This window comes from Colias croceus, chromosome 24 (assembly GCF_905220415.1).
Source record: "Colias croceus chromosome 24, ilColCroc2.1".
Classification (NCBI taxonomy): Eukaryota; Metazoa; Arthropoda; class Insecta; order Lepidoptera; family Pieridae; genus Colias; species Colias croceus.
The window spans coordinates 653204-677741 of record NC_059560.1 but is presented as its reverse complement, the minus strand read 5'-3'; the positions used below and the strand labels follow the sequence as shown (position 1 = coordinate 677741).

At 33.8% G+C, this 24538-nt stretch overlaps 2 protein-coding genes across 3 annotated transcripts; one reads left to right on the top strand and one right to left on the bottom strand.

The window, feature by feature from the left end:
* Positions 1–676: 676 nt before the first annotated feature.
* Positions 677–7590, bottom strand: LOC123702878 (nucleolar protein 14 homolog). Of its 2 annotated transcripts, none has more exons than XM_045650713.1 (10): positions 7236–7590; positions 6716–6909; positions 5959–6047; positions 5010–5326; positions 4163–4305; positions 3765–3880; positions 2885–3573; positions 1762–2756; positions 1376–1531; positions 677–804 (listed from the first exon to the last, which is right to left on the bottom strand). In XM_045650713.1, exons 1-10 carry the CDS (start codon positions 7425–7427, stop codon positions 714–716), a joined length of 2982 nt encoding a protein of 993 aa, XP_045506669.1. In that variant the 5' UTR covers positions 7428–7590; the 3' UTR covers positions 677–713. The 2 variants fall into 2 exon arrangements, with proteins under 2 accessions (XP_045506669.1, XP_045506670.1); XM_045650714.1 differs by having other exon boundaries at positions 6716–6893; positions 7236–7347.
* An 8487-nt stretch (positions 7591–16077) lies between these two features.
* LOC123702895 (upstream activation factor subunit spp27-like) lies at positions 16078–23082 on the top strand. The gene is made up of 6 exons (XM_045650741.1): positions 16078–16233; positions 18271–18443; positions 18736–18813; positions 19906–20055; positions 20529–20609; positions 22623–23082. Exons 1-6 carry the CDS (start codon positions 16191–16193, stop codon positions 22887–22889), a joined length of 792 nt encoding a protein of 263 aa, XP_045506697.1. The 5' UTR covers positions 16078–16190; the 3' UTR covers positions 22890–23082.
* The last annotated feature ends 1456 nt before the right edge of the window (positions 23083–24538 follow it).

Below are 24538 nucleotides of genomic sequence, written 5' to 3'. Positions count from 1 at the left end.
AAGAGATATATCGTAAAAACCATTTCAACCACTATTTTCAAGATGGCGGCCGTGGGACAAGGGTGGCGACCCCACAAACTTGGTTTTAGCTTCACATTGAACCTCCCTACACATCCAAAAAATAAAATTGCGTCCTCTAAAAAACGCAAGGTTAGGCCAAAAAATGTAACATTTTAATGAACTACAGTCTGTGTACGTAGCTGAGCCGTTAACTGCTCGACCAATCCGTGTACGGCCGATCTTATAACTGAAAATTTTATATAAAGGTATTTGAGATCGCTTGCAGCATATGAAAATCGACATTATTTCAATGGAATATAGATGTCACTATAGAAAAACGGGATAACACAAAATGTTTTCGTTGATTTCTGTTTCGTTTTGCTTTGCTGTTTCTGTTTATATGAAGGTGTATTTCTCAGTCCAAGGAATACTAAAATATGTGTTGGTTGCATATTATTATACCTACTAGCTTACCGCCCGCGGCATCGCTTTATACTAAGCTTTATACTATGTAGTGATAGGTACTGACTGAGTGCTAACCTAACAGTTAGGTTCTTTTTTTGTCATTTAGTGCACAATAAAATATTTTTGTTTATAGTTTCCAAGAATGCCTTCTATGAAACGAATAGTTGACTAATATTCTCAAACACTGGTTAGAATAAAACATATTTTTTAATAATAATTTTATTGTCACTGATAAATATTTACAAACATTATTTCATTCGTTTCAATTTATTCAGTTCTCCCTGTTGTATCGCAGCATCTTTGTAGATCTGTTTCACCTTCTCTTTCCTTACGTTGTCGCTGAAATGAGACAAAAAATCATGATTCACTTGTATTTTCTAATATTAATTTCGAAAAATGTACTTAACCTTGTAGATTTTTGTACAAAATATAAATAAAAAAAAATATATATATATAATAATATAAATTATTGATATTTAAGTAACATTTATTTTAATGTTTAAGAATGAAAAAATACTATTATATAGGTATGTGTCTAATCGTGTGTGCGTTTATTTAATTAAACGTATGTAGCGGCACGGAACTCTAGCGCTATTTATACAAAAAATCTTCTATATTCGAATGATAAACACCAAAAACCAATCACATAAAGCACTTTTTTTTTTAAATCCTATATTTATAACCAGGGGTTCCCATACTACTATGCGCCGCGGCGTAGAAAGTTAGAGGGGCGCCGTGAGTAAATTTCTTTTGTTGTAGGTACCTATATCGGCTGTTTCCTTTTAAAATAGTTAGATTTTGTGGGTAGGGCGCCGTGACAAAAACATTAACATGAAACTGCGCCGCGAGCTGAAAAAGATTGGGAACCCCTGACCTAATCTATCCCATATAATATGTATATGCAACTCACCTCTGAATCTTCTGTCGTATCTTCACAGACGCTATATACGCCTTATCCCTCCTAATTTCTCTCAAAGCTCCCTTCATTTCCCGCTTATATTTAGTCTCTAATCGAGCCCTTTCTGCGTTTTCACGTGATAATTTTGATGACTTGCTGCCAGTGAAACTGTTGAATAAATACATTATTATTTTGTGAATTTTAAATATTTTTACCAACTTTCAAATTAAAATAGAATAAAAAAACTTAAATTTTGTATGAATTAAAATAAATAGGACGATTAAATGTGATATGTAGGCAATCAATTGTTTATTCATTTGAAATTAAAGCCACTATATAGGCGATTTTATTTTAGTATCAAATAAATCCCTCGGTTGTAAAGTACTAAAAAAACTTACACTTCCTGGATATCCGGTTCATATAACCTCAGCGCTTTGGGCCTCACTTTTTCTTTCGCCATTAGTGTATACGTCTTTGTCTCTAAAGTTTCCTTCATGTGTTGCAAAACCTTCGTTACAATACTGGCAACTTTCTTAGGATACATTTCTAAATCAATACGACCTAACAACTGCATATGCGGCTCGAAAATAGCCTTTAATGCCTCCATTTCTATGTAATTATCGAAAAATTCCCTTAGCATTAATATGGAAGTCGACAAACATTTTATCCTAAAACTATCGTCTATCTCCTGTGCGACCAAATCTTTTGCCGCCATTTTCTCATTGACGTTCATTTTGGCGCAATCCTGATCCAAATTTAAAATTTTGACATCTTTATGCAATCTAAAAGGAGGTACAACTTGAATGGGATTTAATACTGACGTATTGGCGCACAGATAAAAAATGCCTCTTAAAAAGTTAACCGCGGTAGGAACGAATCGTTTCGACAAAACTGTGTATTCTAAAATTAAAGCTACAATAAATAGACCTCGAGAAACCGAATACGCGTCTTTGAATCTGCATTCAGCTAAAATGTTGGTCATGAAAACTAAAGATGGCGTCGTGACCGGATGCCGGAAATCAGATGTGGGATATAATAACGAAATTAATTTGAAAAATATCAAAGTGTCTAAATCGGGCATTTTCCTGGAATTCTTTTTGTAGGCGTCGTACTTTTCTTTCAATAACTCGGCAATGAATTTCTTTGTCGACACTTTATTTATGTGTATTAAGTCATAGAAATATGGAGCGAGTTTGTCGAAAATTAAGAAAGCCTTTATAACATCGCCTTCTTCCTTGAGATTTGTGAATAAGTCGTTAACATATTGAAGTAAATGAGCGAAAAGTCGACTGAGGATCTCTTTGTTATTTTCTGATAAACTGGGATCATAACTTTTTATCAATTTTTGTAAGGCTGTCGATTGCTGTGATGGCGTTTTTCCACTTAATAGTTCCTGAAAACAAAGGTTTGTTTGTTAGTTATTCATCAATTCGTTTATTTACTGTTTCCGAACGAAACATTACACTTCATTCATTAAAAAAATAATACATTTAATAAATTTAGCAACATTTCCAAACATACCCTTAATTTATCACCTTCCGCCGACTTCAATTCAAACACTGAACCGAATTTTTCATCATCCGAATTTTCTTCACCCTCGTCACTTTTTTCACCTTTATCATTTTCACCACTATCACCATCACTTTCATCATCATCGTCATCATCATCTTTATCGCTTTCACCATCTTCATCACTTTTTACGTCGATTTTTTCAACAATTTTACCACTTTTTTGATCTTCATCACTTTTTTCCTTTTCATCACTTTCATCCGACTCATCACCAATAATAGTAGTACTTTCTTTCTTGCGATTCTCATAATTCTCATTTATATGATTTTCAATAACTTCAACAGGTGGCTCATCACCTTTGGCTTTTTTCGTAACTGTATCACTGTTTGACATTTTTCTTTTACGATTAATTTCTTTTTTGTGTTCTATGCTTTTATTTTTCTCCTTTATAGGTGTAACAGTTGTTTCATCATCGTCACTTTCTTCATCTTCCTTGTCACTCTTTTCACTGTTTTCTTTATCTTCATCATTTTCCTCACCACTTTGTTCATCACTTTCGCTAACATCACCATTAACTTTATTTTCTTCATCATCTGATACATTTTCTTCATCATCTTCATCTTCTTCACCATCTTCATCATTTTCATCCTCAGATGATGTATCGGACACACCATCATCAAATGTATTTCTGGCTTTTGGTACTGTAAGAAATATTTTTTAAGAATATAAATTGGACAATCTTTCACACGATAATTTACTATGTAGTCAGTTATTTCGTCATATTGTTGACATAATTAAGATTTTTACTTTTATATGAACAACAAAAACTTCAACTGTTATTATTAGTACACAAGTCACACATAATATAATTATTATAGAAATAAATACTTACCATTATAATCTTTCAGTATATGTTCAGGCACTAAAGGTTTCCCATCCTTGTCATAAGCCAACATAATTTCTTTTTCGTCATCTAACTCAAAATTATCATCCAAATCATCAGCTGACCTGTAAATACCATTACATATTTAAATACTTTTTTATCCAGCATTTTTATTCAATAAATAAAATACGTTTCATCGATTTCACACTGTATTAGAATTGCCAAATATTAACGACTTGTAGTCTGTTTTATTTTTCGTTTTCGTTTTATTTAAAAAAAATTATTATGGCCATTTTACTCATTAGGTTAAGTACTTTCTATATTAGTTTAAAGTTTTTTGATATCTGTAATAGTTACGGAATAACCGCCTGTGCACACTTAACGATTACACCCTGTATAAAACAAACCTATGCTTTACGGTTGGTTGCATCCGTTTCTGCTGAGCCTCATCCTCCGGCAACATCCGCGCTTGTCTCTGCTTCTCCAGCTCTTCTAGTTTCTTTCTTTCTTCTTCCTTTTGCTTCTCTGTACTTTTTAAGGCGTCGGATGGCTGAAATTATTGATTAGTTTAATTGTGTGTGTGTGTTCTAAATAGATAGGTACTTGTTACTTTATGGAGGAAGGAATGGAATTCCATCGAAAAAGGGAGGATCCTCGACCAGTCTACTAGACTGGCCGGCCGTTAAGGCCCATGAACGATGTCGGAAAGTTGCATATACGCTCTGTAGCAAAAACATTTCGCTTCCGCGATTCAGACCGAATTGTCACTACATCTTTAACTTTTAACACTAAATTCTGAAATGGTTTTTTAAGTACCTACTTTTTAATATCTAAAACTATTAGCTCAAATTGGTCAGGCACTAGTCAGATTAGGGTCACTGACGGTTGCGTACAAATAAGACCTGACACTGCAAAAAAATATTGGTCACCAACAAAATCTAGGACCGTAATAACCATTGCTTAAGATCAATTATTTATATTTAATTTTATTATTTGTTAAAAATAAATTGTCTGTGAAAATTCAACTGTCTTCCTTTCACAGTTCACTACATAGCATAAAACAAAGTCGCTTTCTCTGTACCTATGTCCCTATCTAAGCTTAAATCTCTAAAACTACGCAACGAATTTTGATGCGATTTTTTAATAGATAGAGTGATTTAAGAGGAAGGTTTTAGTATAAAATTTATTAGGTTTTAGACAAAGCGGGCGAATCCGCGCGCGGAAAGCTAATGAACATATAAAGAACAAACTCACAGTTCCCCGTCTATCAAATTTTAACTCTCTCATCATTTTGTCATAATCCTGTCCGGCATCTGCTTTACTCAGCAACTTATCAATCAACGAGTCTTCTTTTATCTTCTTAAACACAACTGGTTGTAGATCTTTCCACTCGCTATCCAATTTCTCTGTCAAATCCAGGGTCTGTTCTTTCTCCTTCTGTTTTTCCGCTTTTCTCTTCTTGGATTCCGCTATCAGTTGTTCTATTAAGTCTTTGTGCGATTTGGCGCCATCTCTTGATTCCGTTTTTGATAGAATGCCTCCACCAAAGTGGCCTTCTGACACAAAATCATCTGAAAAACATTATTTCAAACATTAATTAAATAAATATTAGTAATAGGTACATAATTTTGCTTTTAGACGATTAATTGATGAGACAAACATTGAATAAAAAGAATGTTTATAAATTAATAAAGAATAGAAAATTTCGATCACAATTTATGAATTTATATAGTTATATAAAAAGCGTTTCAATGCCATTAAACCAAAAAAATCAAATTCAACAAAAAATGTTGTGTTCCATCATTACAATATGTAATCTTTTAAAAAATGTTTTGTATTGGTGATGATGATGAGATAGATGTTTATTATCTCAATAGATGGCGCATAGTGTCCCTTAGACACATAAAACTGAAAGGATAGCTTTGAAAATGTCGCTATACAATAAATATGTGTTATATAAATATAATCTTCTATATTCTAAATGAATCCCTATTTCCCTTGGTCAAGGCATCACGCGTGAACGGCTGGACCGATTTCGATAATTCTTTTTATATAAAATATTCCTTGAAGTACGAGGATGGTTCTTATGAAAAAAAAACGTAAACATGTAGATACCACGGCCGAAACCGGGGCGGACCACTAGTAATAGTTAAAATATATTTAATTTCTTGGGTGATATCTCTTTCAGCCTTATTACACTTACTGTCTAAACCACCAAATGGTTTATCTTCGTCATCTTCCTCATCAGATCTGGGGTCATCAAACTTTTCAATTTGTTCTAACGTTTGACCTCTGCAAATTTAACATAGATTTAAAAATGTATAGCAGTAATAAATAAACTATTCATGAATGCAGATTGTTTGTTGTATAGTGAAAAATTACTAAATAATCGAAAATTATAAGGAAATAAATTTAGTACTTTCCCTTTCTTTGATAGATATTTATAGAAAAATATTGTAAATAGTAATTTAACTGACATGTGTAGCGATAACAGGTTTTTGTATATAAAATGTACTAGGTATCAATGACCTATTATACTAGTAGACGCCACATACGCCAACATCATTGCCTAAAAAACAGCGTAATTAATACATACCTACTTACTAACGCATTATCACCAATACAGTTGTTCTCTCTTTCACTCTCACGCACGAGACATAATACATGTCTCACTCATGTACTTCGTAATAACAACTGCCGATTAAAATACAAAAAGAACGTCCAGCCACGACGCTGAATGGTGCGTGACTAAGTGAAACTCGGGCACTTAGCTGAGTTTTTTCTTGCCAAAATAGAGAGCGGGTAACGTATCTACCTATTTTATATATCATAGCTAGGTATACAGGTATTAGGTACAGATTTTCATTTTAAACTTTTTAACTTTGATAAAAAAAATTAAAAATACAGTTTCTACTATAAATACAAACCAGATAGAAAATTAAATTGCAAAAATAACTAACCTATGTGTCAAAACCTCATCATCAGCCAAATTATAAATACTCTTCTTGGTATGTTGTTTAGCCCTCTCCGCAGCGAACCTGGCTATCATACGATCTTCAGCCGATAGGTTGTTGCTCTTTTCTCCTATACGACGGTCAATGAATGTGTTCGTTTTGTTGATCAACTTCATTTCGGTACCTAGAGTTTCTTTACGCTAAGTAAATAAGATCAGGATAAGGTTTCGTTATTTTTATTATTACTTTAGTATTTTGTGGGTAAATTTATTAAATTAGGTATAGACTCGGTCAGGGTGTACCCTTGGGGGCGCGATGTAAAAGTTATTTTTTTTTTTTGCAAATATAGCCTAAATTAAACCCTTCTTTGTATTTTTTCTCTAAAGTTGATAGTTTTTGAGATAATCGAGTTGTAATATACTCATTATAAGTCCAAGATCCCTAGCGCCCCCAAGGCTACACTCCGACCTATTACAATGTACATTCACTAGTAAACTCTCAAAAAACAATTAGGTGACTAAATTACCTTTTGGATGGCTTTGGCGCGAGAAACTCCCGGTAAGCCACGATCATGTTTTGATTTTTTACCCAAAACTTTAATTTTCTCTCTGTTAATGTGAACTTCGAATGGATTTAACTTTTTCTTAGTTGGATCAGCTTTTTTCTTATGTACTCTATCGGCTAATCCAGCGTTTCGCTTATTTTTCACTTTTGCCATCTTTAAACACAATTACTGCACCCTACTTGTTAATAAATTTTTAGTTTTACTTTTTAGGATTGAGGTTACTTAATCTTTCATCAACAAAATACAAATCCGAACATCAACACATGGTTTTGACTTTTGACAAATGCCATGTGCCAAATCTACGAAATTGACACTTGTCTCCATTACTACACGCTTAGAGTATATATTACAATAGTATAGAGCGAGTGTATTACACAAATTGCTTATTGCGCATCGTAGGCAGATGAGCTATAGATACTATATAGATGTGTGTGTGAAAAATAGGGATGGGTAGGTATCAATTGCGTGTTGAACTGTCGATAAGTTATGTAAATAAATATGTATCATAAGTAAATTTTATGTTCAATAAGTTATTAAAGGAAAAATATACGAATAAAGTATAAATATGTAATTTTAAATTTGTCTACCAACTGAATAAAGTTTGTTTATTCCATTTGAATATTAAATATTATATATGAAATTTTCTTGTATTAATTATAAGTACTTTAAAAAAATATGTTTAATTGGAATATCAGAAAAACGTGAGTACTTTTTAAATAATAAAGTTAATAAAATAAAAGATCAGGTTTAGTGCTATTTCTTTAATAATAAATCAAACCATAATAATAATGTTTTAAAAATGGTAAAAAATATTAAGAAATAATTATTAATTTAAAATGATAATATAATAAATAATATTAATAATTTTTTTATTTAATTTTATCCATTCTACTATCAAAATCTTCAAAATCAATTTAGCGGTTCAGAAAATATATCGTAACATTACATACTTTACATTTACATTCGCATTCATAATATTAGAAAGTGTATCATACAAAACACACCACAAATATATTTATAATACATTTTTAAAAGAGTTTTAAATTTTAAGTTAAATAAATAATTTGTTAAAATATAGTTCTTCTAGTAAACTTTATATCGAGTACAGCGTTGGTCAGGTCACATCACTACGATCACGTGGCGGCAGTGAGGCGCGCGAGCAAGCCTGCGCGTGTCCGCCTCTCACCTACCCTTCACCCCCGCGATGCTAGATTTATTTTCATAAAAATAAGTATAACAATCGACTTACTGATGGAATGTGATAGTGGATTTCAATTTTGTGTATTTTCTAGTATCGTTTTTGCAAGATAGAACAGCACATTTCACCATGTTTATTCGTAATATGAAAAAAAATCCAGAGCAACGCACTTCGTGAGCACTCAACCACGACTGCGAGCGCTCGCGGCGGGAACGTCGTGTTGTTCCCACCTGTGCCTACTGTTCCCACTTGGTTGTTCGCACTCTATAGATAGTATATATACTCTAAGACTACACGACTCTACAAAAAATTTTTCTTTCTTTGTCCTAAAGTTTATACTATTATTTTCCAGTTAGTTATGTACAAAAACGAAAAGAAAATACCATTTTTCGGTATAAAGTTTGCTTTTGTGATAGTTATAATAATAATACTCATTTTTTAATTTTTTCATAAATTTTAATAGCTGTGTTTTACCTGAAATAAAACACATATTAAATACTTACCTATATTTGAAGCTTACTTATTGAGAAGGTACCTAGCTTTTTCCGCCTATTTTCCCTCTCTTTCTCGTTGTATATATGCTATCTCTCTCGCACACGGCACACCTCTCACCAGGTGGCGCGGCCGGCGCACGATAATGTGCAGGCGCTAGATCTTCTTCATTGAGTCGAAATACTCAACAGGTGGACGTTAAGTGTAAGCTTCAAATATAGGTAAGTATTTAATATGTGTTTTATTTCAGGTAAAACACAGCTATTAAACACTTGACCGTAATTTGAAGCTTACTTATTGAGACCTGTTTGTTACCCACCTGGTGTACAATATATGGACGCCAATGTGAATTTGAATAGGTACATAAGTAATTACTTATTTCTTTATTTGAAAGAGTAAGGTGTGCAGATAGTATACCAATAAATCACACAAATTTTTAAATTTTTATATTATTTATATTAACAATAAAAAGTTAATCAAATAAGAACCAAAAAGTAAATCATAATGATTAAAAGTATTAGAACTTATGAGATTGGTTCAAGCGTACCTTAGTTAACCTTTTGGGCTTGAAAAGTTAAAGTTACTACAATTTCCACTATCTTTAGCGTAAATCTGCGAAAGAGCAAGTAACGACTTTTAATTACGCATTTAGATGTTACTTACAAAATTAAGCAACAGCTCATCACCGACGAGGCAAGAATACCTCAAACTCAAACCTTTATTTATTCAATTAGACTTCTGTAGAAGCACCATTGAATCCTCATAACATAGATTTACCAGCTGTCTCAACTCACACAGTTCTAACCCAACCTGCTACTAGCGGACAAGTAGAGACCTTGGTCTTTACTTTTAGGGTCAAATAAATTAAAAGGTCATCCCTTGGATAAGGTAATAAAATAAACCAGGTAAGCGGTTTAAATTATAATACAGATAATATGTAACATCCAACCAAAGCGTGCGGTGTCTATTAATGTTTAGAGCCAACGCCACCGATCATAATATAAACATGGCTGGTACTTTCAGTGCAATGCATGAATTATTTATTTAAAACTGATAGGTTTTAAACTCTGTACTGGAAACATATAATGAACTCAAGAAGTTAGAGACTAAAATGATAAGAGCTTATCTGTGTCCCAAACCTGCAATTACTACAGCTAAGTACGTTAAGTTTTAATCAAATTAATTTTAAGGTATAGTTATGGTTTACATCAGAACTTATATACCAAAAGTCTCGGGACTACATAACGTGACTTATTTATAATGAAAGTGTTTGTGCATAACATCTAGGCCATCAACAGCTATATGAACGTCAGATAGGAAATGAGCCAAATTTATCCAGTAAGTAACAAAGGTTTTTAATTATACTTATTCTAATTCAACCAACTTCTACTAGCTACTCCGTATGTCTTTTGGGTAGACGGAGGCAAATAGGATTTTTCTTCCGACTATAACATTTGATATTTGGAAAATGTATACATTTCTGTATACCTTCAGAGTCAGATTCTAGTGGTGCAGCACTAAACACTGTCTATTAGGTGAATGGTGCTGCTGACCGGGCCTTCAGTTCTGCTTTCCAGAATACCTTCGCCCTTCTCGGTGCTACTACTACTGAAATAGCAGTACTCTTACACGTCGTTCAGGCCTCGAACTGACTAGGATTTCTCATATTATCGTTACAACCCTCGCTCGCTCTAACGAGAACAAATTATCGCTAAGGAATTCTGCTGCAGGACAATGGCAACAGATTAATATGCATTATTATGTTCAGGAATATGGTGCGTTCTGAATACTATCGTCGTCTGAAGGTATCTCCTTTCGATTAACTGCATTAAGGGTGCAGATCTGATCCCATATTTGTTCCGTAGGAATGCTACGACTGCCTAAACGTTAAACTGGACAAAGAAAGTTGCCCTGAATATGGTCGGTTGTTCCAACATCCCTAATATGGCTAGCTTACCTTAGTTACCCCTTGATTGTAACTGCTACCAATGGAGGCACTGCTCGTGGGTTGTCCACAGTTTTTCGAGTGCAAAAATGAAGAACTGAACTCGTGGGGATCTATGTCGAATGAATCTGTTTTAAGATTATGAAAGGACAGTTGGTTGTGGATGCGAAGACAGGACGTTACTTTAGTCATCTGTAACCACCACGAGAGGCAGCCACGGACAGTGATATAGTAAGAACTAAACTAGCAAAGTTTAGTTGGCTTACTAGACTTTGTCATGTTTAAAATGCAGTATATCATCTGTATAGAATTGCATTTATGACCATTGATAAACTTAATTCAACCGCAACCACGAGAAGCAGGCACGGATATCGATATAGCAAGAACTAAACCAGAAAGGTTTAGTTCGCTTATCTGGTATATTTATAATGTTTCAAAAGCCGTATAGTCTGTATTGCATTGCATTTATTGCCCCCCCCCCCTTCAAATCAAAGAAATGTGAAGTCATCTGGCAGAGCTTTCTCGTGAAGGGTAGGGGTTCCAAGTAATATCTAATAATACGAGGCTTTTGTTTGGAAGGATTGACCTTCCGTTATTAATTATCCTCTATCCTAAGTAACTCAATAGTCAGAATTCACAGCACTCGTTGAGTCCTTAAACGTTTTACGTTAATAGTTGCATATAAGTTTATTATATAATATAATAATCCTGGTGGGATGACAAGAAACTTGTCTAAGCAAATGATTATCCTAATCCCTCAGCGATTTATTGTTTGAGCCCTGAAGAAAAACTCATGGGTGCCATAATGAGGCCAAACGGGTTGATAAACGAGTCGAATAAATTGCCTACAAGATCGGGCAACTAAAGTAGGCCTATGAGAGGTCAACTATACATAACCAATCGTAATTTGTTACATTCAATCGCTTTGCGATTAAAAAATCTCTTCAGGTGATTTTATGTGAAAATTGGTCGGCTAGTGCCATGGAATTACGATAACAAATATACCATTGACACAAGGCTTGGTGACAATCCTGGAAACCACCGCCACAAATCATCTGCGAGATGATATTTGATCCGACTCGCCTCCCTTTGTTGTGATTCTCTGCATTGTGAGGCTCTGCATTGGTAAATACAATTTGTTCAAGTCGCAATTTCCATAATTGATAAACCAATGGTGGTTTCCTGATTAAATAAGCGTAAGCTAACCTTTTAGGATACAAAGTATTCATTTCATGCGTCCATTATTTAACGTCTCTTACCTATTTTATTGTATTTATTAGGTTACTAGCGGTCCGCCCCGGCTTCGCCCGTGGTACATATTAACGTTTTCTCTACATAAGAACCATCCTCGTACTTCAAGGAATATAATAAAAAAAGAATTATCGAAATCGGTTCAGCCGTTCTCGAGTTATGGAATTACAACGAAAAGTGGCATTGATTTTTATATATTAGACTAGCGGTCCGCCCCGGCTTCGCCCGTGGTACATATTAACGTTTTCTCTACATAAGAACCATCCTCGTACTTCAAGGAATATAATAAAAAAAGAATTATCGAAATCGGTTCAGCCGTTCTCGAGTTATGGAATTACAACGAAAAGTGGCATTGATTTTTATATATTAGAAAGAAGATATTACTATACTTATATTGTATAGATGGCCCACTGTGAATTAGATTTCAAAACCTTTTTCTACCTACCTTAGAAGAGTGAAGATCCGTTACTGTCATCTCTAACATTTTCGTGGGTCCTCGTTGACGAAAGCAAATATCTATGATCATTTTAATGATCAATCCTTTGTATATTTGCACCAACCGCAATCAAAGCCCCGCGAGGGCCGATATATATTTGCACCATTTCCCCGTGAGGGACGGTCGTAATCAAAGCCCCGCGAGGGCTGATATATATTTCCACCATTTCTCCTTGAGGGCGGTTGTAATCAAAGCCCCGCGAGGGCTGATATATTTGCACCTATTTCCCTGCGAGCGACAGCTGCGCGAGGGATGTTTGTAATTTGAAATAAGTAGGGCCTTCCCAAAAATACTTAATAGTCACCCTGCGAGGGTGGGTTTAACCTGGCTAACGAACCTAACCTGCGAGGAGTAGCGGTTAAACCTAGCGGCCACATTTATGTAATCTGCTTCGAGCAAGATTTAAGGTGCTAATATAAAATTAGAAGTTAATAATCATTTAAAATAATAATATAGTAACAAGGTACTTTAACTTATTTTCCAATGCTAGCAACAGCTGTCCAGGATGAAATAAGAATTGATTTGACAATGGTAATTAATTGTTATGTATATGTATATAAAAAGAAGGCTTTAACTATTTAATAAAGTCAAAATTCAAATCATTTACACAAAATTTTAAAATGAACTTCGATTCATATTTAATTTAGTTCATACAATCGATGTCACATTCAGTTGCTTTATATCCGTTAACATTCCTTACGAACGCAGCCATACGTGGCCATACCATCGTAGGACGGTTTTATTGCACAAAATAATCTCCGCTCACCCGCAATTTTTTACTTTTTGTCAAGGTGTACAAGTTTATAATATTATTCTAAAACGTTAGAATATGTGAATAGTAAATCCTTTGAAATGTCTCTAAATTTAATTTCTAATTAAGATATCTCGATAACTATACGATAACGTCTCTTTCCAAACTAGAAAATTTAAATGTAAAATTTTGGCACTTACTCGTTTTAACCAAAAAGTTGCATCATTTGAAACATAGGAAACGTAATATAAATAAAAGTAATTTTCAAACCAAAATTGCTGTGTGTAATACCTATGTCTATTTTCGCTTATATACGGATCAGATTAATACTCATAAAAGGACACGTATAGACTACGGATACTTTTGAATGTGTGGTACGTTCATGGTACCTACTGAACATGTGCATTGTGCGTATTCCATCATTATTCAGATGAGCGGCTAACTCCCGGACGATTTATAACATATCTCGACATGTTCGGACACGTTGTGATTCGTGCAATTACGCTAACATCAATTTGTTCCTGTTATAGGTAATACCTATATAATATTTTGTTCTTTGAGCTGACTCATCTCGTTCGATAATTTTTAGTTATAAACTATACTCCGAACCGTTCCTAGTGATAACGACAATGTAATAAAGTCGTAGCAATGGATTGCATGCCTGTTAAGCTTTGAGTTGGCTCATAGGATTAGCCTTGGATTTATCCATACATACTATTAATATTCACTTGTAACCTTGTAATAAAAACACATTAAAAATGAAATAAAATAAAAATATCTATATAAAAGAGAGGGTATTTGATATATTTAGTCAATATCAAATAATCACAAAAGTAATATTAACGATACGAGTAAAGCCGAACGGTAAATCCGTTAAAATCTGCTTTACTCACAGTATTAGAAATTCAAATATTCATTAGTATAGGATTGCATTACTTATAAAATATTTCAAAAGAAAAGTTACTATTTCACGTAAAATGTAACGGTTGTATCGTTAATTTTAAATATCTAACATGCTATTAAGTATTTAAAGCATATTGAAAAATAAACTATTGCTGAAGGATTCACTAAAAGACCTCAGCATTTTAAATAAAGTCCAACGGATATACCGTCGATTTAAAAGATTTTTGCTCATTTTTAAGTAAAATGTCATTAGTCATTACAATAGATGTAAAAATAACTCACTGTACCGATCCGACGGGATACACTTTTTCACACTTTTAGCACTTGCAATATGCAATACTTAATACTTAATAGCACCAAGGTTGTAGTCTTGTAGACAACCTTCTCGCGGCGGAAGCTAGACGCCAATGAAGAAGATCTAGCGGCTAGCGCCTGCACATTATCGTGCGCCGGCCGCGCCACCTGGTGGGAGGTGTGCCGTGTGCGAGAGAGATAGCATATATACAACGAGAAAGAGAGGGAAAATAGGCGGAAAAAGCTAGGTACCTTCTCAATAAGTAAGCTTCAAATTACGGTCAAGTGTTTAATTATTGATTTTATTATTTTTAAAAAGACCGCGCGGTTAGAATGGGGTATTAACATTTACACTGTGCCGCTAGATGGTACCCGAGTGATAAACAAAGGGGTTATAAATAATACAAGCCCAATCTATCTAATATATATTATAAAGGCGAAAGTTTGTAAGGATGTATGGATGTATGAATATTTGTTACTCTTTCACGTAAAAACTACTGAACCGATTACAATGAAATTAAGCACACATATAGAGGGTAACTTGGATTAACACATAGGATAGTTTTTATCCCGGAAATCCCACGGGAACGGGAACTATGCGGGTTTTCCTTTGCAAACGCGGGCGAAGCCGCGGGCGGAAATCTAGTAACATATAATATCGTCACGAAAGTGCAAATACGATGCTTACAAATTTAAGGTTATGGGCTGCAGGATGTCAAAAAGTAGATGGCTAGATGCTCATTTGAATAAATTTAAAAACAAGATGGGAGCCTATTCCGAAGAGCAAGGAGAACGTTTCCATCAGGAGTCAGGACATCATGAATTTTGAACAACGCTAACAAGGTCAATACAATGAAAACATGATGGGCGACGCTATATTATGGGTTTTAATTGAGAGAAAGTACCTATGAACATAAAAGAAAAAGTAAAAGTGTGCACTTTTAATTTATTTTTCACTTTCCTGTAAGATAGTTTGATAGTAAAACTTAATAAAAAATTTTATTTCAATAGTTTCATTTTCAATAAAAAATTAAAATCCGAGATTTTTTAAATTTCGTTCCATCAGTCTTCTAAGCACAAATTATAGTTTTTCATGCCATTTTTTTTTTCCGTCTAATTATGACATAAAACAACCGAAATATTTTGCAATCAAAGTCAAATTTCATGTTGACCCATTTTATCACATCCAATAAGAATTCGTTCAAAGATCACTTACGATGTTTCGATGTTTATTAAATAACGGTGAATTAAACCTGTGATTAAACCTTACAAAACAAGTAAAGAATTATCTTGATAATTGATTAGTAAAGAAGTTTCCAATATAAATATAATTATCATTGAGAAATATTTATCATTAAAATTAAAGAATTGATATTTAAATGAGAACGCATTATTTGAATTTGTGTGCTTCGATTTCATTGGTGGAGTAAATGCCGCCGAATTTCGACGACCACGGTTCCCAACTTCGGGGCGCTGTCGTAAAATTTCGTGAGGACGCCGCGCGCCGTGTAGCATCTAGCGCGTACCTAATATATTAATATTATTGTGTGGCTTGTACTTCCTTCGAATATACTTGTTCTAAGAAAATGGCAGACGTTAGAAAAGAAGATTTAAAAAAGGAAATTATAAGTAAGTAAATCAATTCAAATTTCAAGTAATCTCAAAGTTGTTACACTTAGTAGTGCGGATTTTATTCGGCTAGCTCCTTTATTTCTTATATCCTATATCCTATTTAGGTCTGCCTACTGGTGACCAATGCAAACTTAGCACCCCATCAATGGAATTTTGGGTCGAAAATGACCTTGATCGATAGGTCTCCGTTAGGTCCTTTAAGGTCCCACAATGTTTTCGTTAGGTCCCCTTTAGTTTTTTAAAGTGAAACTTTTATTACATCGTCTCAAACTTTTTGGTCTGTGTAGCGCATGTCGCGTGACGCACGATACGTACGATAATTATCGTACAAATACGATAATTTTTAGTTAAATGTCTATAGTGTGAAAAAAAGTTTCACTTTTACCGTGGTTTCATAAAACCACACAACATTTTTTATAAATATTTTTTTTTTTTATTTTGGGTATAAAAAAATTACACTTTAGCACATCATCCATAGCAAAATTGGCGAATTTTATCAAAATCGTATTCTTTACCGTTAGGTCCGTATAGGTCCATCATTGAAATTGTTAAATTATTTATTTTATTAAAATTATAAAATAATTAAAACCTATATAAATTTAAATTTAAAAAGAATAGAAAAAATTCGATCACGAGGCGAATTTTTTAATTAAAACCTTCAAAAATAAGTAAAAACAATTAATAGAAGTGCTATAATGTCATAATTAGTATGAAAACCAGTGTCGCCAAACCCACACATTTAAACCGATAGTTATGTATACAGTACACTACAAGTAAACTATGCCTTTGATTGGACAGCTTAATTTGAGTAAAAACTGACTTAGGTTATAAATTCAGCATTTCAATATGTACCCTAACGCACCATGTTACGGTTTATTTTAGTATAACAACACTAAGTTTGACCTTTCGGCTGTGACGGCCATTTTGCATTGTTTCGCGATCTATGGAGGCCATTCTGGGTGGTCCGCGCGAGAACGGCGCGAGTAAGAGCGCGAGTTATTAAAATGACGATATCTCTAATTAATGGTCTAAGATCCGAATATAGGTCGACCTTCACTGGCGTGATAATAGAATGAGACCAATTTTATAATAAATTTAGTCTATTAAAAAATCTATTAAAGATGGGTTGACTGAAAAAATCCTGGACAGGACATTTTAATTAATTTTTAAAAAATATTTTTTTTAATTAATTGCAGTACTTATCAAGATAATAAAAAATGTATAATAGACTTGAAGTATGAAACCTACATAATGTGCAGTTATAGGGTTTTCTAATATTTAGCTGGACAAACTGCTAGGTAGGCAGGTATAAACAGGCATGTCCGTACCAGTTTACTTTCACTTGATGGGATGATAGAAAAAATATATATATCAGCATGAGCGCTGTTTTATAACATAACTAGTGGTCCGCCCCGGCTTCGCCCGTGGTACCTACATGTTTAAACTATCCTATCTCTCAAGTTGGATCGAACTGCACATGGTGTGCGAATTTTATTATAATCTGTTTAGTGGTTTAGGAGTCCATTGAGGACAAACATTGTGACACGAGATTTATATATATTAAGATTGTTTATTGCCTCAACACTGCACAATTAAAAAAATAAAAATATTTTTTTAATAATTAACTAAAAATATCCTGTCCAGGATTTAAGAGGATAAACATATCCATAACACACTTCTATTTGTTTTTACGGTTTTTACTGTTCTGTGCTGTTACCATTGCTCAGTTTGATAATTCCCAATATTTTAATATTATTGTATAAAAATAAGTTGTAAAATTATTACGTTAATGTAACATACTAATTAAAAGATATATAAACTTTCAGTAGATAATATTATTTTTCAACTTTTATCTAAGGAATATGACTATAACAATCAATCTATTAAATTTGCCCCATATTTTCCCAAATTTTAGGGTATTTTGTTACTGTTATATTTATTTGGTTCCAACTTCCAATATATTCCAAAGATATCTGAATGAAAACCATTAACAGAAAACTATTCAAATTTCTAATTCTATAAAAAATATTTTAGAAATCCTTCAAACTCCGAAACTCAAGAAAATATCAACTAAGAAGATCATACAGAAATTGGAGGAGGTATTTGGTACAGACTTGACTAAAAAAAAGAAGATCTTACATAAACTTATTATGGACCATGTGAACGGCAAGGTATCGGAGGAATCTGAATCTGAGAGTTCGGAGGAAGTAAGTAAATCTTTACTAAAACCTAATACAAAAGAGTTGAGTAATAAAAAAAGTTGATTAACTACCGCGAATTTGTCTTTCACTCAGTGGTAAATTGTCATTAATTTTCTGTTTGTCTTGTTCTTAGGTCTTGTTTCAATTATTATTGTACATTTTCTTGTCTTTTTCGTTCAATATATAATAACTAAGTAACTTGCCGTATAAACTAACTAACTTTCCACCCGTGGCTTCCCTTCGCTGTATCTAAAACCTAAAAAATTTAGATCACAATGAATGAAAACTTAAATTTCAGAGTGAAGAAGACAAAAAACCGGCGAAGCGAAAGAAACGCAAATACAGTTATGATGAGACCTCAAGTGACTCTGATGAGGTAAGCTTTATACTATCATCTACTAGCGGTCCGCTCCGGCTTCGCCCGTGGTACTTGTTTACTTTTTTTCCACATAAGAACCATCCTCGTACTTCAAGTAGGTAATATTATAAATAAGAATTAACAAAATTGGTTCTGCTGTTCTCGAGATTTGCGCTTATCAAAAAATTTAGCGTTTCATTTTTATTATAAAGATTCTTATTAATATAATCCGACTTTATATTATAAAAACTAATAAATAAACATGCAAAATTGTTAGGATGTAACTATGTATGTTTCTTTCTCTTTCATGCGAAAACCACTGAACGGAAAATAATCATTGCTTAGAGGCTTTGCTGGTTTTTAAATAATTAAGTTTTTACAAGATTTTGATACAATATTTTTATAATTACTTACTGTTTTTTGTGAAAAACTATTCTTTAAGTTAGGTACTGCAAGATTTTTGCTGACTTTTGATAATTAAACCTTTAATTATTTAATACGCTGATTTTTACGTAACTTTTACAGTTGCTAAGTACTTCAAAAGACTTTTAACCTTAGCAGATAAATTGAAATACCTACCTTTAATAACTGTAGGTACTGATTAGTAAGTAGTAAGAACCAGATTTTAATGTTAATGTTATATTTTATGATAATACTTTTATCTAGATTCAAACAGACTTGTTAATATAATTATTATGAATATGTGTGGTAATTTTGACCGAAAACTGTGAGCATGTGCCAAATAAAAATAATTCTTTATTATTTTAGTAATTCTATTGTTTTATTTCTCTCTTTGTTATTATTACAATGTAGGGAAAATAACAATTCAGAGGTCATTAAGCAAAAAGTTTTGAATAACTAGAAAACTATAACCGACACAAAACTAGACATTTTTTTAAAATGCTTCACCATTAATAAATAATCAATAATTTTATTGTTTGCCCCTGGATACTGAAACAGCGTTAGTTAAACTGTAATTTTAATCCGATCACAAATTTATATTTGTATTTTTTTAGTTCAATATCACCCATTCAATTTTTAAAAAATCTTAAAACGGCCGCGGCCGTACTTACTGTAAAATTAACATTTTCGTGCCATTTATGTTTTAAGGATACTATGATATATATCAAACGACGTGTCTCCACTGAGTTGGTAAGTATGGCCGAACTTGATGAGCCCATGAGACCACCGAAGAGATATGCCCCCGAGCTGGACTCCTCTGATGAAGAGGACGGTTCGGCTGATAGCGAATCGGAAGAGGTGATTATTGAATAATTTAATGATTTAATCTATACTACTTATAAAGCTGAAGATCATGTTTGTTTGAACGCGCTAATATCAGGAACTACTGGTCCAATTCGAAAAATTATTTCGGTGTTAGATAGATTATTTATCAAGGAAGGCTATATATCATCCCGTTAAGACCAGCAGGAGTGGAGCCACGCGGGTGAAACCACGGGGCACAGCTAGTTAATTAATAAAAATGCATTATAATTGGAAAAACCAAGGGAAAAACCGATACATTTTACTACAGAGACATGTACAAATGGCCTTACGGTATAATTTATTTATTTACTCTTTATTGTACCTACAACAGTCTATTTTTAAAGTTAAAACAAAACTATTTATGATGTACAAATGGCGGCCTTATGGCTCAAAGTCATCGCTGATTAGTTATTGATTAATTTTTTAGTGAATTAAGTTTAATTTTATACAATTAAAATGATTTTTAGGAAAAGAAGAAGCCAGCAGCCAAGAAAGGCAAGAAGAAGAAGGGTTTAGACGTCAAGGACAGTGACCGGGGCAAGAAAAAGGTTAGTTTTATTACATTTTATGTGTTACATACATACATTTAGATTATTTTCATGTATAAGAGTTTATTTTAAAATTTATTTCTCAAAATGTCATACTTGAATTACAGATAAACGAATAATTTATAGTTCATTTATTAATTTTGTGTACTAATGTATTTTTACACGAATTTACAAGCTTCATCTGTATGTTTCACTACATAACATAAAACAAAGTCGCTTTCTCTGTCCCTATGTCCCTTTGTATGCTTAAATCTTTAAAACTACGCAACGGATTTTGTTGCGGTTTTTTTGACGTGACAACGTCTTATAATTCGATAAAGCCGGCTGCACGCACGAAAAAACATGACTCATGCGGCGTTACCTCGCTCTGACTCATCTGAGGCGTTCCATGTAGGTAAGGCTTGAAGTGCGAGCGAGAGCGCGGAACCAGCGACAAAGAAGCACAATCGGACGTTGTCACGTTCAACTATCGTCAGTAAACCGACCTCACAGACAACCAATTTTTTTAATAGATAGTGATTCAAGAGGAAGGTTTTAGTATATGTATAATTTATTAGGTTTTAGACAAAGCGGGCGAAGCCGCTGGCGGTAAGCTAGTATATTATATATTATTGTCTCGACATTATGTTTTCTTGTAACGAGTTCATTAGTAACGAGTCGATTTTAACCCACATTAAGGGGAAGCTCCCTAAATTGTATGTGAATTTGCATTAATATTCTGAAACAGTCACACATACAATCAAAATGGAAATTTAGTATATGATTTATTAGGTCTTTTTCTTTCGATGTACAAGACAGAAACGTAATTGTAACATTTTCGCTCGATTCATTTTTTATTCAAAAATGATGCCTTTTTTAAGGATTAAAGGCCCTACTCACGGTTCAACACAACCAACAATCTGCTGAAACAATTTGTTGCAGTCGCGATTGAGCGTTCTCTACTCACGATTCATCCAACCCTCAATCTGATGACACAATTTCATTCCGCGATTGCTTGCCACAACGTGTGCACGTCACGTTGATGCCTGGCCTGATGCTAAACCTCAACGCAATAATACGCATTATTAATGGATATACTAATTTATGAAATATAAGATAATTATCTTTGTAAAGCTTGTATTTTTTCCAATTTTATTGATAGATTTCAAGGGCTATAAAGTATAAACGGCTATAAAATATAAACATCTTCCTCAAATATGTAAAAATGTCTTTCCCGCGTTTATCTCAAAACCGCCATTTTGCGATTACTGCATTCTTAGTTAACGCGGCAGCGCGATTGAGCCGAGATTGGAGCAATCACAATACTCACGTTTCAACACGCACACAATCTGCTGAGACAATTTGTCGGGTTGCTTCCGCGCCAATCCAATTCGCAACATGTTGGGTTACGCCCCCAACGTGCCCTCAACTATACTATTGACGACACAATCTGTCAGCTCACTGCAGATTGTGTCAACAGATTGTTACTGAAATTGAATCGTGAGTAGGCTACTTAAAAGGCCCTACTCACGGTTCAACACAACCAACAATCTGCTGAAACAATTTGTTGCAGTTACTATTGACGACACAATCTGTCAGCTCACTGCAGATTGTGTCAACAGATTGTTACTGAAATTGAATCGTGAGTAGGCCCTTTTATTACATTTTTTTAAAGATTTATTTGGATTTTATGTCTAAAATAGATGTTAACAGTAAGAAAATAGTGTTTACTATCGAATGCCAAGATATTTTTTCTCTATTACTTTAGTTATAAACGAAATAAGAATTGAGACTTACTTTTCGAGCTCTAACGCGATTAAAGAGCGCACGCGACATTCAACTTTATTGCGGCTGTATTAGCGTCTAGTACCGTAACCGGTCTCTCAGTGCCAGAAATGAGAAAGGGAGCCTCCTCTTAAACGGACAGATTTAATTCAAACAATATAAACTTATCAAGGATCCCAGACAACACAAAAAACTTAATGAATTAAAGCGTGTTTTTTTCTTACTATAATATCATGTTATTATTTACAGGCTGGTGCCGGCGGACGAGGCAAGGGCGGGGGGTACACACGGGCATGCAAACTGTCACCGGCCCTTGCAGAACTCATGGGACAAGAGCAAATGCCCAGACACGAGGTTGTTAAGCGAGTGTGGGCCATCGTCAAGGAGAAGAATTTATATGACCCCAATAATAAACAATTTGCGATATGTGATGACGCCCTGTATAAGGTCATTGGTACGCAACGCTTTAGGACGTTTGGCATGATGAAGTACTTGAAGGCACACTTTTTGGATTAAGCGGGGAAGTGGGAATGACAGTAAATATGTAGGGGCGTGGTTTGTAAGTTTTTAAATGTGAACTTGACAAAAAAAGTATAATAATATTGTACATGCTATACATATAGCATTTTGGTTACACACAAAATAGTTTATTTTGATGATCTTTGGTATAAAAGTACCATATTTTCCTGTTTTAATGAAACGGAACCGGAAGGTAACAGAAAATAAATTTAAAAAAGTGTCATTGACAGCCAAGTTTACTGTCATTCCCATGCCTTGATCGCAATTGATCGCAATCATCGAAATAAAAAAAAAATGTAAATTTGAATTTGACAGTTTTGTAAAGTCGTACCAAGGTAATGCCTCCTCCACACTACTCGCGAAGTTCCTCGGCGAAGTACTCGGCCGAAGTTGACTGAAGTCCGCGGTGCTACACTACACACTCGTTCAACTTCGCGAGGAACGCATACGTTCATATTCAGAACGAATTTCAGGTAACTTCGTGCCCTTTGACTCGGGCGCAAAAACCGACAACAAACGGAAGTCGGCCGAGGCGAGGTAAAGTTGGACGAAGTAAGCCGAAGTGCCTCTCTACACTATTCTATTCGTCTAACCTCGTTCAACTTCGCGAGGAGCGCATACGTTCATATTCAGAACGAACTTCAGGTAACTTCGTGCCCTTTGACTCGGGCGCAAAAACCGACAACAAACGGAAGTCGGCCGAGGCGAGGTAAAGTTGCACGAAGTAAGCCGAAGTGCCTCTCTACATTATTCTATTCGTCTAACCTCGTTCAACTTCGCGAGTAGTGTGGAGGAGGCATGTGAATTAGCTGGACTAGGTTTTATGCTTTAAGCACTAATTTAGGAATTTAAAACATAAATATTTTTAATTAATTATCAATATCATGATAGATAGATTAGATGAATATTTTAGATGATAGATTAGAATGTACCATTAGGTACTAAATACATTAATAAAATGTAGTTTTTATACTATGAAATACCGAATTTCTTTTAAAGATTTAATTTTTTTTACAATGCACGAATTTAAGTGTAAGAATTTGACTTTGGCACGGATAAAAAATAGGTATCGCAACTAGCTATTTTTTATTTTTAAAAAAGTGAATTAAATGTAAATTACATAATCACGTGTAAATGTAATGAAAGCATTTTCTCGGTAATATTAGTTTTAAGCAGCTAAATATTAAGTGATTTATATAATTTTTTTGTTCCTATGTTTCATATTTTTTTCATTATAGTCACTATGTACCAATTTTTTTTTCATACTAATAAAGTCGTAGTTTTAAATCAAAAGTGGGACGACGTATTGAAATAGTTGTGATTTTTAAATCTAAAAAACCTGCAAATAACATTTATTTTGCAAGTCAATATTATATATAAATCATGGCGTTTCTGCGTAGTTAGTTGTCAGTTTTGTTGAAAACGGTTCAAATCATTTGCTTTAATAACGTTTAAATCCTGCTGTGTTGTGTACCTAATGTAGTTACCTAAATACTATGATTACATTTATGTATATCAAAAGTATCAAAATGTTTTTTTTTCTACTAAAGCCGATGTTACCAGCCCCCCTAGCCAAGTGGCTTTCTGTTAGCGTAGCGTTCAATAGAATAGACTACGAATGTATGAGATTGACGTAAGCTGTAGAT

What these genes read in the sequence shown, in the direction of transcription:
- LOC123702878 (XM_045650713.1), bottom strand. Translation starts at nt 7,427, where the DNA reads ATGGCAAAAGTGAAAAATAAGCGAAACGCTGGATTAGCCGATAGAGTA. An exon ending in GATGAGGTTTTGACACATAG is followed by an intron (nt 6,048 to 6,715) that starts GTTAGTTATTTT and finishes TTAAATTTGCAG; the next exon opens with AGGTCAAACGTTAGAACAAA. An exon ending in TATACTGAAAGATTATAATG is followed by an intron (nt 3,574 to 3,764) that starts GTAAGTATTTAT and finishes TATTTCTTACAG; the next exon opens with TACCAAAAGCCAGAAATACA.
- LOC123702895 (XM_045650741.1), top strand. Translation starts at nt 16,191, where the DNA reads ATGGCAGACGTTAGAAAAGAAGATTTAAAAAAGGAAATTATAA. An exon ending in TTTAAAAAAGGAAATTATAA is followed by an intron (nt 16,234 to 18,270) that starts GTAAGTAAATCA and finishes AAAATATTTTAG; the next exon opens with AAATCCTTCAAACTCCGAAA. An exon ending in GTGACCGGGGCAAGAAAAAG is followed by an intron (nt 20,610 to 22,622) that starts GTTAGTTTTATT and finishes TATTATTTACAG; the next exon opens with GCTGGTGCCGGCGGACGAGG.